Source organism: Petaurus breviceps, unplaced genomic scaffold (assembly GCF_028583685.1).
Source record: "Petaurus breviceps papuanus isolate PSGF00001 unplaced genomic scaffold, PetGlider_PUasm1.0 189, whole genome shotgun sequence".
Lineage (NCBI taxonomy): Eukaryota > Metazoa > Chordata > Mammalia > Diprotodontia > Petauridae > Petaurus > Petaurus breviceps.
In genome coordinates, this window is record NW_027185809.1 from 19,525,270 (window position 1) to 19,538,500 (window position 13,231).

A 13,231-nucleotide genomic window follows, 5' to 3' on the forward strand; every position below is an offset into this window, starting at 1 on the left:
AAAAAAAAGAAAAGAGTAAAGGATGGGTGAAGATAGAAGAGTTTTGAGGTACGGAGGAGGGAAACTGGAGGAATTCACTTATGCTTGGAATGTGGGGCCATCAGGGCAGAGGAGTGTTGTGAAGTTTAAAGGAAGTGGAAAATGTTCAGATTAATATTTGTGAAAGCAACAATCAAAAATGAACAAAAAAATCACTGAACAGCAATATAAATTTAATATGGATCCAACTACTTATGTTTTGTGAAATTCTATAGTCTTGGAGCAGAACTCACAAAGCTGACAGTTTTGTGAAATGTCTTTGGGAAAGTATGATTTGATTTACATAAAACTTTTCAGAAGCACATTCACTGTATAAAATGAAGTTTGTTTTCAATATGTGAATTTTAGTGTCAGTTTTAGACAGATATTTTCAGCAACAGGGAGACACAGTGGACATGAGCAGAATTTAGAACTTAGCAAATATTTCCCCAAATGTTTTCATAATCAAATAACTATTGCTGCCAAGACAGGACATTTAAAAAATAAATTCAGCTGTGAGTATGCTGTAAATCCAAGGGAAAAAAGTTCATATTCCTGCCGTGGTTATTTTTTGTCTGAGTTGATCTTTTAAAAATTCTTGACAGCACAGATTTTTCAAGGGAATCAGGAGTCTTAGATACCTTCTAGTACAACTACTTTATTATGCAGATAAGGAAAATGAGGCCCAGGGAGTAGTGGGATCATAGATTTAGAGACAGAAGGAATTTTCAAGGTCAACTACTCCAACTTTATTCTTTCACAAATGAAGAAAGTGAGGCCTGGAGAGGTTTCAAGTGACTTGCCCAAGGTCACACAGATGAAAGAACTGGGATTTGAACTCAGGTCCTCTGATTCCAAATTCACATTATTTCCAACACCTTACATCCCCTATCATGTTAAGTGACTTGCTCTTTGTCATGTAAATAGTGATAGAACTGGAATTTGAATTCAGATCCCATGACTCCAGACCCAGGGCTCATTGCATTCTATCAATTATATCAAGTTTTTAAAGTATTAAGCATACATTAACTTTCTAGATGCTAGTGTAAAAATTTCCCCCAAACAACCATGAAATGCCTCTAGATGCTAATTTAAATGTTGCACCTAAAATGTGTCATCAGAATTACAAATAAACAGACTGGATGAGTGATTTTATTATCATAAAATGCAGCAAACAGTAATCATGGAGGCTGTTAAATCAAACAATAAGAACCTCAGATGTTTTAATTAGCCAAATATCCTTCTTATTAGGATATAGACAATCCTGCTTGACAACACATTAATCAAATGAACCATACCCACAAGGCTACAGGAGAGAAGTGAAATCCTCTCACATCTGTCTCCTCTCCACTCACCTACGTCAAGTCATCCTCACTCCTTGCTAGACTATTGCAGCAGCCTTCTAACTGGCCTCTCTGCCTTCACTTTCTTCTCATCCTCTGTTTAGTCATCAAATCAATGCACATGTTGAATCATGTCACTCCAGAAATTTCAATGGCTCTCTATCACCTCTAGGAGAAATGAAAACTCCTTTTGCTTTTAAAACCTTTCATCATCTAGTGCCAATCTTGTCTTTTTAAACTGATTTTGCTTCACTTCCTTTCATATTCTCTAGATTCCAGCTGTTGAACTGGTCTGCTTTCTATTTCCTGTTTAGAAAATTCCACTGTCTCCTTTGAGCTGTTAATCTGATTGTTCCCCCCCTCTTCTCATCTGCACTCTTCTCCCCTTGGGTTACTTTCCCTCATCATTTCCAATTCTTCGAATTCTCACCTAATCAAGGATCAGCTCAAATGATATTTCCCACAATTTTTTTTTTTCCCCAGTTGCTGGTGTTTTCCCACCTCCAAATAACTTTGTACAGTTATCCCTTCCATAGGGAGGACAATTAGGGTCATGGCACCTCCACGATCCAGAAAATCTGCCTAAAATTTTTTTGGTCCTCTCTTTGTACAAGAGAAGAAGTATAAATGTTTTTTCTTTTATGGGATGTTTACAGTACCTTATTGTAAAATTTGGGTCGATATTATACAAACTATACATATATTTTATGCATTTCTGAGTTTCTAATTTTTTTCTGTGTCATCTTGCTGTGCATGACCCTGACTCCAACGAATCTCTGAGTAGAAATTTCAGCCTAGGGTAAATTCACTGCCCTGCATGACTTGTTCTTCCCTGGCCCCTCCCCCACAGGTTTCTGCTCTTACCCAGTCAGCTAACCTTCACAGAGGTGGGTGGGCTTCCAGGTCAGGGAGACTTGGTGCTGCTGGGAATTTCAAGGTGTGTACTGACTAATCACTGTTCTTGGCCTCTTTGAGTTTCAGCTTTCATAATACCTAACCATTGGTCATATGGTATCCCTTTAAAAACTGGCACGTTGTCTGCGTAGACTCACTGTTTGATTTGGGCCTGACCCTGGACAGTCCAGCGGAAAATAAAATTCACTTCCAAATTTTACTCTAGGGGGTCTCTTGTCTTGCTCCTTTTGGCAAAACATTTGGAGGCCCCAGCAAGATGATTGAGGTGTCTCATGTCACTGCGGAGATCCCCAAACAGGAAGAGCTCTTGGTCTCGAAAGGGAGGCATCTGCTCACCCAGATCCCTAGGGGGGCTAGCCCCTGATGAAGTTCCAGGGCCTCAGGTCTCAAGGAGGGAAAGATTGCACCTGTTTCCCAACTTCCACCCGTTCCTCATTTGACCCTTGTTTGGATTCAGAACCTCCAACTCGGGGGTGGTTACAGCTCTGTTTTCTGTTCTGTTCTAAGGAGATTTTGAGGGGAAGCTGGATGCAGCTCAAGTGTAATCTGTGCCTCATCCTCCAGGCAAACTGGAGGTGTTGAAACTTTGCCCATATCTGGTTCTGGTCTGGTCTGTTAGTGTCTGTCTGTCTATCTTTCTATGTGTCCTATCCATTCTGGGCTCATAAAGTTTTGTTTTGAGCTCATTTGTGTAAACCCTCCATGCTTTTACTCTGCAAAGCAGGTATTACAGTGGCTATCAGATGAGCACCTTCAAGGAAGCTTTTCTGATTTCCACTGGGAAGATAAGTTTACTAAGCTATTTTAAAGTAGCTCATGAGGATGGGGCAGATTATGGGGTACCCTTGAAGAATGAGTGGCCCATGTTTGGGGCGGGCTGGTCCCCGCAGGGAAGTTTATCCAATCAGTGTGGCAGGTTGTCACAGGAAATCCAGGCCCTCCAGATCAGTTCCCTTACATTGATGTCTGGCTGGACCTCGTCACCCATCCCCCTCTCTGGCTTAGGCACTGGTTTTTCCAAAGGGGTATCCAAGTCTTTGCGGCTCAGCCGCTGGTGGACACTCCTAAAAACCTCCTGAGAAAGCCCTCCTGCATCATAGCCAGGAGCATAATCTCCCACCACCTTACATCCCCGGATCCCCTCCCTCAGCCTCTTCCCCTGACTCCTTAGGGCTTCCAACTTCCCCGAGCCCCGCTTTGGCCCCCACACCCGGACTGGGCCGAGCCATCAGACCCCAGAAGAACCCTCTTCCGCTTCAGCCATCCTTCCCCTCAGAAAATCCCTTAACTCTGAGGGAAGCCCTTTCCACTTCAAAAATGTGGCCCCTTCCACATTGCAGCGGCTGCGGAGGGGGAGAGGCTGGCCAGCCTGGCCCTGGTGTCAGGACGAGGGTGGGACTGACCGACACCCCCCCTCCACCTCCCCAATACGTGCTGCCTCGGGTGGGAGAAGGGGAAGACTCCCCGCCCGGAGCCTGCAGCCCTGGTTCGGGGGGTTTGAGGGGAGGAGGAGGACAGAGCTGGGGGGAAGGGGTTCTCTGTCCACAGAAGTGGAAAAGGGGGTGGGGTTGGGACTTGCACAGCCCCTCCCTGGGGAGGGAATTGGGCAATTGGGTAATTTCTCTGAGACTGCAGGGGCAGGAGCCTTCCTGGGAGGGAGACTCTGGCCACCAGTACTCCAAAAAACCTCTAGGGGGGCGGGGAGGAGCACCTGGCTCCACAGAAACAAACTTTTATCCCGTGCGGTTCCTTCCCCTCCCCTTGGGGCATTGGGGGAGGTGGAGAGGTGGGTCCCTCTTTGGGAATCCCTCCCCTCAGATCAAAGAAGCAGGCTGGCTAGCGATCTCCTGCCTGGAAATTGTCTGACCCTAAGGCAAAATTGGGAAAATATTTAGCTCCGTAAAAGAGAAGCCTTCCTTAGAGGTGGAGCTTTGAGATTGGCAGATTCAAAGCTCTCACTTTTCAAAAAATCCACCAAGATTCTTCTCCCTGTCGTTCCCCATTGACCAGGGACAATTGTTAAAGGAATAGAAAATGATGAATGGGACACTCTGACCCGAGTTTTGTCATATTTTGAAATTTTTTAATTTGGGGAATATGTGCAATTTCTTTATAGTCCTGGTCTGCCCAGCCTGGAATGATAACGAAAGCTAGAAAAACAAACAAGATATTTTCACAAATTCTGAGAATTAATCATTAAGAAGTTGGAAATAGGATATTGGGACTGCTTAAAAAAGAAAACCAGAAGTTTTTTTGCTATCTCTGATTGACCTGTTTCCTGAATTTGTAAAGGGAAAATTAATAGCATTTGTGAAACACTTGTGATCAAAATGGTATAATGATTGTAAAATGTAATGACTGGCCTGTGTTGGTATCTCTTTGAATGTAAGTTTGAAGCTGATGCCAGGAGTGATAAGATCAATTACTGTATAAGTCATTTGATGTTATTTGAAATTCATTGTTATGTTGTTGCCATCTTTCTAAGATTGTATTTTGTTTCTGAAAGTCTGTTTAGCTAGTGAACTTAAAAAACATTTTGAAGTATGAATAATATTACAGCAATTTTTAAAAATCGGAATTTTGTATTGCATGTGTATTGGGTTTTTATGTTAGAAAATTTGTTCATTTAAAACTTATATTTGGGTTGCAAAGAGGTAATAATAATACTGCTGATATTTCATTTAAAAATTTGGCAATTATGGAAATATAATGATGAGATGAATGATTCTCTGTACTAGGTGAATTGGAACTGTTTTGTAGAACTCTTTTTGAGCAAATGAAAATATATATGAATGTATTAGTGAAATTAGAAATCCGACAGTTTCCAGAATGTAAATGGTAAAGCAAATTTTTGTTTGTGTATGAAAATTTGAAAAATGCATCCAGCTGATTTAAGATCACCAGATTAGAAATTAATTGGTTTGAGTTTACATTAGGGAAAGGAACTTGTTTGGTCATGTAGTCCAAATGGACTAAATTTCTTAAATCTTTATTGCTGATTGCAGCCCATAAGAATAAAAAATGCTCTAAACTGTGATTGGTGAAATTTTCTGTTTAATGTGATTTTTTCCCTTCTTTAGCAAATTTCCTATGATCAGAGCATACAGTCAGTAAGAGATATGAGCTCTTTTGTGTTAGCTTATTAGAAAATCTAATATTAGTGTTCATTTAGAATTAGAACATGTGCAGAAAGTTATGCAAACTGATTACAATAATTTTAGCAGTTTTCAACTAACTTTCTTCATAAAGATTTAATGAGATTGTAAAGCAGAAGAGATCTTGCTGTTTTGATCTGAATTTGTAATTATTCCATGTTCTAAGCAAAAGTTAGCATTTATAACTGAATGTATGTTAAAGATTCAATTTCTGAATTATTTGTTTCTTCCAGAGTGAATATAATCAGGGGATAAATAAGTTTTGTGAAACAAGAATGTATGTCTACTTTTCAGTTGTGAGGTTCAAGTCAGGAACCTCTATTGTTTAAGGCAGTATAGTTATGTTAGTAAAAGAATAATCACTTATGAAGTATCATGTTTATGTAGTTCGTAGAAATAGAGAGGAAAGAGAAATAGTCTGAGTAATGGATTATATTAGTCCATCCTCACCCCACTTCTGGTCACTTTCCTCCTACTCCTTTTTGGCCCTTTTTGATCTCTTTGCCAGATTTATTTCTTCTAGGCTCAGTACCCTTCGCTTGCAGATGTCATCTCAGGCTGAGTACCCACTGGCTACAGACCCAGCCCCCTAAATGTTGGGACCCTACGAAACAGAGACGGCTCTACGTCCTCCCTCAGCATGAGGCCCAAATGATTTTGGGTCCCAGCTGTTTAAGAGGGGAATGATGGGGTGCTTGGAATGATGGGGTACTTGGGTGCCTGATATTTAGTTTAATCAGAGATATTTTAGTTCAGAGAAAAGAAAGATACCATTTTTAAACACCAGGTTAATTCAAACTGTCTTTAAAGTCTATATATGGAAAGCTGAACAAAGCAGATAAGAAGGTTTGGGGACAAATGGGATTCATCCAGCCCCTCCTGTTTCCAGATAGTTGATATCTGTTTTGGAAGTATGTTGAGAGAGCATGAGGAAGTTTTGGGAAGGCAGAAAGATTTGTAACTTGACTTTGTAATTAAAAGCTCAATCAAATTTTATATGGCCCTATCTGAAGAACACTAGTACATATTTATTTGCTATTTAATAATTTGGGGTACTGTAAATTTTTCTATCATTCTGAGCCTTAATTACAGAAATCTGTTGTCATAAAAGCCAATGATGGGATGACAGAGACTGCAGGCTGCAAACTGTTCAAGGTGGATGTCTGTGCTTGGAGAAGTCTGGGGGCAACCTCAGACACTGCCCAAGTGGGATCTTTCTGACTTTATTTCCCAATTGTGTGTTTTCTTTCTGAAAAGGAAACCCCCCACCTATTTATGCCTAAGCCCTGATTGCAGCACCTGGTAGCTATCTATGACTACCAGAAATGACTCATGCCTGGATCAAACATGGCTAAGGAAATTTTCCTTCTGGCAAGGCTTATGACATTGTCCCCTCTTTTTTTTCTATAGCAAATTCATTGAGAAGTAATATTCAGGGCCAAATAAATGAATAAATATAGAGATAACATCCTTCAAAGAAGATGATTAGTAATAAGGCAAAATGTAATAAAATAGATGCCTAATTGACCAGGATAGTGAAGTTTGGGAGAGCAACAGGTTCAGGCTAGATGACACCTGGGATTAAATACAGATGTGTAAAATTGGCTTTAAAAATTTTCTATTAAGTGAATTCATGCTTGGAGCATGTTTGGGAAGATCAGAAGTTTGGAGTTTGGTTTTTAGCAAAAGGATTGAATAAGATAGCTAATGATACTTTGTTAAAGCATCTGTCTGATTATTTTACAAAGGGCAGATGGAATCAAATTAAAAAAAAAAAAGATTTTCGTATTTTAAAGGATTCCTATACCAGGTACAGGATTTAGGAAAGGTGGAAATAACAAAGAATAAATAAACTGAAAATTCTCTGTAGTTTCAAAATATGCAACTAATCTTAAGTAATTGTGCTAATTTATATTAAGTCAGAATTATCTGGTCACCTCTAGATCTGAACTGGAAAAGAAGGACTCCTTTTTAAATTCTGTAACTACATGAGGCATCTGGGATTTAAAAGTGTTGTTTAAATGAAATTGGTCACTGGGATACATGGAATTGTATGTTAATTATGATTCTTGTATAGTTTGTATGTAAGTTTCTTGGTTATCTTGGTGACATGTAATTATGTACCTGACTTAAAGTAATAATGTCGTTTTGTAAAATTGTGAGAAAAACCTCATTGTATTGATTGAGCCTAGCCCTGTGTGGCTAAGAAAACTAAACTATTTGTTTATACTGTTTGAACCTAGTCTTGCATGGCTAGAAAACTGGACTTTTATATGTAAAATCGTGTTTCTGAGAGCTCTTATCAGGTTTGGCTGGCTGTTCCAGTTTGTACATATTGCACATTTGAACTCTAGTCATCTAACTGAGCCAAGGGATCTGAAAATATGACAACAGATGTAGACAGCTTTCCCAAGAGTCTGGACCTGGCCTTTACTGGGACAGCTTTTTTTCTGGAGAAATCCAACCAGAGGACTGATGGGAAAACCTGACCGCCTCAGGACCCTACCTCATTATCGTTTTCTCTGTTAAATTGCTAATTGTTATGGATCCCCACTACCAGAACTGACTGACCTGTATGATTTGGCCTGGTGGTATCAAGGATTTGACACATGCACAAGAGAAGTAGGGAATGCTGTGAACCCCTACTCCAACAAATCCCTGAGTAGGAATTTCAGCCTAGGTAAATTCACTGTCTTGCATGCTCTTCCCTGTCCCCTCCCCCATGGATATCTGCTCTTATCCAGTCAGCTAACCTTCACAGAGGTGGGCAGGCTTCTGGGTCAGGGAGACTTAGTGCTGGCGGGAATTTCGAGGTATGTACTGACCAATCACGTTTCTTGGCCTCTGCAAGTTTCTGTTTTTGTAATACCTAACCGTTGGCTGAGTGATATCTCTTTAAAAACTGGCACATTGTCTGTGCAGACTCACTGTTTGATTTGGGCCTGACCCTGGACAGTCCAGTGGAAAATAAAATCCACTTCCAAATTTTACTCTGGGGGGCGGGGGGTGGGGGTGGGGGATGGGGGGGTGGTCTCTTTTCTCGCTCCTTTTTGGCACACCAATCTGCTGGCCTTTGCATGTTGTTTGTGGATTCTTCAAAACTCCCCCCAAATTCCCATTTAATTTCTTATGCCAACCTGAGACATATAGAAACCAAGGTGGGAAAAGTCATGATTTGGAAGGTATAACTATTTTCTTACTTACATACCCCCAGCAGAATATAAACCCTAGGAAGGCAAGGGCTATTTCAGCTTTGTCTTTGTACCCTCAGTGCCCAGCACTAAATAAATGCTTGTTGAATTGATTTCAAATAATTAGTAAAAGTATGGTAGTCTCTCCCTTCTTGCCAGTTCCAATGTACTCATATGAAATGAGCACACATTCCAAATTGTTCTCCTAGAATAAATTTGAAGATTTCATTTAAGTTTTACCATACCGTCTTAGCAAGCTTCACTCCGTGCTCATAAGTGAGGGGTTTTTCTTTCATGTAGAACAACCGAGCCAGTGTTTTGGGGTCATCACGAAGATCAATCTGGCAAAAAAGAGCACACATGGCAAACTCAGCTTTCCCCCAAATTATAGTAGATGTTTTCCATTGCGAAGCAGCAACCCTACAAACATACTACAAGAATTTTTTATCTGGGAAATGAGCAGTCACATTCATGGATTAGGACCATAAAGCAAAAAGAGTAATTTTTAAGCAACATACACAATGTACATATTACAAATGAATGCTGTTCTTCCAAAATGTCACCTGAGGAGTAGATGTGCTAATGCCTATGATCCTGGCATTTGGCCAAATATTCTTGGAATTGCCTCCAGAGTCACTTTATGAGCCTTACAAAATAGTTTATAACTACATATTATTGTCTACCCCTCTAAGATATTATCTAAATTCATATTCATTCAGCTTATTCACCGTACTACTTCTTAATCTCTTTTAAAGAAATCTAAAAATCAAATATACCCTTAGAAGATGAATATTTGTCAACAGTGAGCATACTCAAAAGAAGATAATACTAAAAGTGTTTGTAGTGAATCAGAGCACGAACAGTAGAATAAATGCATGGTGTCTCTAGGTGACTACATTAATGTAGATAACATTGTTTTGGATGGGTAAATTTGAACATTTATGTTAAATACTGTCACATCACATTATTACCATATCACATATGTTTGTACATATAGGAGTGACAGAGAGTGTTTTGAGTTTTCATGGGCTTTTTACCTGAAACAAAAAGCAATAAGCACAATCATTAATTCCAAACCTGATTATATTTACATTATTCACCTCTAACCAAGTGTGTATTTCCTGCTTTGGTGAGCAATATCAGTACATCTCAGTAAGCAGTACTGCCATTAAATTACATAGGGTGTTTGAATTTTATGTTTGTTATTTTTGTTGTGAGAACCCAGAACCAGGCAACACTGCCATGTTTGTATACTTTTCATAAAACAGAATTATAACCCCAATTCATAAGTCAGATATTTCTTCTTTCTTGTCTGTCTTATGCAAATATGTACAACTTTCAATGCTTAAATATATGCAAACACATATATCTTGTTCCTTTTTTTTTTAGAAAACATCTCTCCATCTCTTTGTAGATTTCTTTTCCTCTCCAGTCTTTGTAAAGCCAGGAAACAAATAAAATAATATCAAAGAGAGCCTATGCTTATAATCCTAACACTATGTGTCATTCAGCGTTTTTGCAGACACAGTTATTTTAATAAAAGGGGGCAAAATCCAGGTAAATGTGTCTTTACTAATGTCATCTTTAAATTGTTTGTGTGGGCATGGAGGCAACTACTGGAAAATCATTCCTTCAACAAATGTTCATTGAGAACCTATAAAGAGCGAAGTACTGTGTTAGTCATTGTGGAGAATATGAAGATGAAGAAGACATGGTCCCTTAAAAAAAAAACCCAAACGACTATATAAAAGGAGTTCACATCTTCATACAAAATCCTCTTATTTCTTTTTTAATAAGTGAAATGTTTGCATTTGTTGACAATTGTTAAAGTTACCTTAAGAAATAAAAAAAAGATTCACAGGGTCATAGATTTAGAGATTGAAGGGACCGTAGAGGTCATCTAGTCTAACCCCTTCATTTTGTATGTGAGGAGCAAGAGAGGTTAAATAGCAGTCTGACAAAGGTATATAGGTGGTGTTTGAACCCATGTTCTCCAGCTGCACATGCAGCCCTTTTTTCCATTGCCTTTTCTTCATGATACAATGATCCAGTTATAGGGATCATGGAAGTATTCAGGAAGAGATGACATTTGAATGGGGCCTTATAGGAGCTTCTAGAGATGTAGAAGTGGATGAGTGACATCTGGGAGTAGGGCATCCTAGGAGGAAGGAAGTGTTTGCAGAGACATGGAGGTAGGAAAACATGGGATGTGTTTAGGGAATAGCAAAAAGTCCACTTTGGTGGAAAAGAAAGGGAAGAAAATAGAAGAAATAGAAGATGAGGGTGGAAAGGTAGGTTGAACTTATACCATGGAGAGTCTTGGATTCTAGGTTAAGCAGTCTGGACTTAATCAGTAGGTAATGGGGAACCATTTAAGGTTTTTAAATAGAGACAGACATGATTAACACTATTGCTTATTTATAAAATATCTCTTATGTTTGTAAAACCTGGCTAATCTATAAAAAACTTAAAAGAGTTCTATAAATGCCATTTTGTTTATGTAATTCCAGTAAAATATTTCAGTTTTTTTCTTCTTTTCCAAGATGGCAGTGAGAAGAGGAATTTTTAAATGGAAATAGAGAACATCTATACTTAGATTCATGTATGTGAAGACCATTATTAAGTTAGCTCTTCATCTCTCTTTTATATGGACCAAATGATTGTGACTAGGCTACATGAAAGATCCTAAAAACATTTGCAAAGGAAATATTGTTCTACATACTTATTAGATTTATAAGTTCAGCTTTCAAAGATTTCAAAAAGATCCTCTGACTTTTCCTAACACCCACCCACACCCACACCCACACCCACACCCGCATACATCTGCATCTTAGGTTTTAACCTGTGTTCCTATGAGGACGAAAGGGACATGGGGCATACAGCCTTTCAGTTCAGGTACCCATTCTTCCTGGACGTTGTGATAAGAGGCAGGGTTTACAACAGAAAAACAGATCAGAAAAACATCGGTATTGGGATAGGAGAGTGGTCTCAGCTGGTTGTAGTCCTCCTGTGGAAAAAACAAAAGAAAGGGTTGAGTGCTCTGCTGGCAAGTGACTACTTTACAGCAGATAGATTGTAAATACAGGGGAATTGCATTATTGTATTAGAAGTTTTAGTCAAATATTGTTCTAAATAATGAAGCCATTTTGAGTTAGACTTGATGGCATCTGAGAAACTTACTAGTTGCAAAATCCTAGAATTCTGCTATCAGCTAGGAGATGTTTGTTTTTGTTTTACAGAGATTTTTACAGTATAAGTCAAATCTCATTAAGATGAACTTCAGGGAATTGTCCAAATTCTCATGAGGCCATGTGGTATAGCTGAAAGAACACTGGATTTAGTCAGAGGATCTGGTTTTGTATTTTAGCTCTTTTACTTGTTTGACCTTAGGGGAGTTATAAAATTAGGGTGTTTGATTAGATGACCTCTGAAGTCCCTTTCAGCTCAGAATCTATAATTCTGATATATGGGACATTTCTTGTATTAGATATTGCTTGAATTAGTGGGCCATCCACAGGGGGGCAGGGAGGGAGGAATTGATTTTCTTATACAGAGATATTTGTTGTAATAGGGTTTGATTTTTGGATATGAGTTACAAAAATAAAAAATGAAGCATCCATGTTGAATTCCACTCTAAAACATTAACATTTATACTACAGAGTTCGTGAGAAATTGGTACTATAACTTGGAGTTAGTTTCTAATGTCTATAATCAGGTTACAGGTCATATTGTGGAAGGAATGGGCTAAGTATAAGACAATTTATACTTTATAACAAGACCTTTCAGAACAAAATCTGTTCAGGTTCAGAAGGTCTTTGATGAAATAAAGAGCTTGGGAGACATTAGTGAGTCAACTGTAACACTGGGTCACCTCAGAGGTAGCTCTATAAAACCAGGGTCAGGAAACTTCCATTAGGCATGGCCAAAAGGTTTTATGCAAAGTAGTTTAGTATAGCTGGGGTGCAAAAGTTGCTGCTTATTTTTATGTGTGTTTCCATGGCAGTTCACACCATGAAATTCAGAAGAGCCTTTGTAACTAGATCAGAGAATTATGGTTGGAAGGGGCTCTTAGGCCCTCAGTTTATGGAGAAGGTTGCTGAGGCTGGGAGAGGTTGTGCCACATTGGGATGACTCTGGTAGAGTAGGAAAAGCACTGAGTTTGGAGTCAAGAGGTAGCCTCAATTGGTTTGCTAGTTTGGTGACTGGTGAAGTCACTTAACTTCAGGGTTAAAATGAACCTGAAAAAGTGCTAGGGCTAGAGTTTGTAAGCCTCATCTTCCTGAGTTCAAATATGGACTCAGATACTTACTAGCTGTGTTACCCTGGGCAAGTCACTTAACCCTGTTTGTCTCAGTTTCCTCATCTGTAAAATGAGTTTGAGAAGAAAGTGAAAAACTACTCCTGTATCTTTACTAAATAAACCCCAAATGGAGTCAGATCTGACTGAAATGACTAAGCAATAAACAAATTACCTCTCAGTGCTATTCTTGAATTCTAATGATATAATGGATGTGAAAATACTTTTAAAGAGTGCTATCCTACAAAGTTGTCTTTACTTCCTAACAGGTGACAGGCAATTGTTTCATGTTTTAAGTATTTGTTAATGCAC

The 13,231-nt window shown here is 39.0% G+C and overlaps 1 protein-coding gene across 1 annotated transcript in view; it reads right to left on the reverse strand.

Annotated features, from left to right (window-relative positions):
* Nucleotides 1-13,231, reverse strand: part of RHOJ (ras homolog family member J) — a 164,207-nt gene that overhangs the window by 18,557 nt on the left and 132,419 nt on the right. Inside the window, exons 3-4 of the mRNA XM_069092027.1 lie at nucleotides 11,465-11,629; nucleotides 8,868-8,963 (exon numbers count right to left, since the gene is read on the reverse strand). Coding sequence (XP_068948128.1) covers nucleotides 8,868-8,963; nucleotides 11,465-11,629 — 261 coding nt within the window. The remainder of the gene's footprint in view (nucleotides 1-8,867; nucleotides 8,964-11,464; nucleotides 11,630-13,231) is intronic.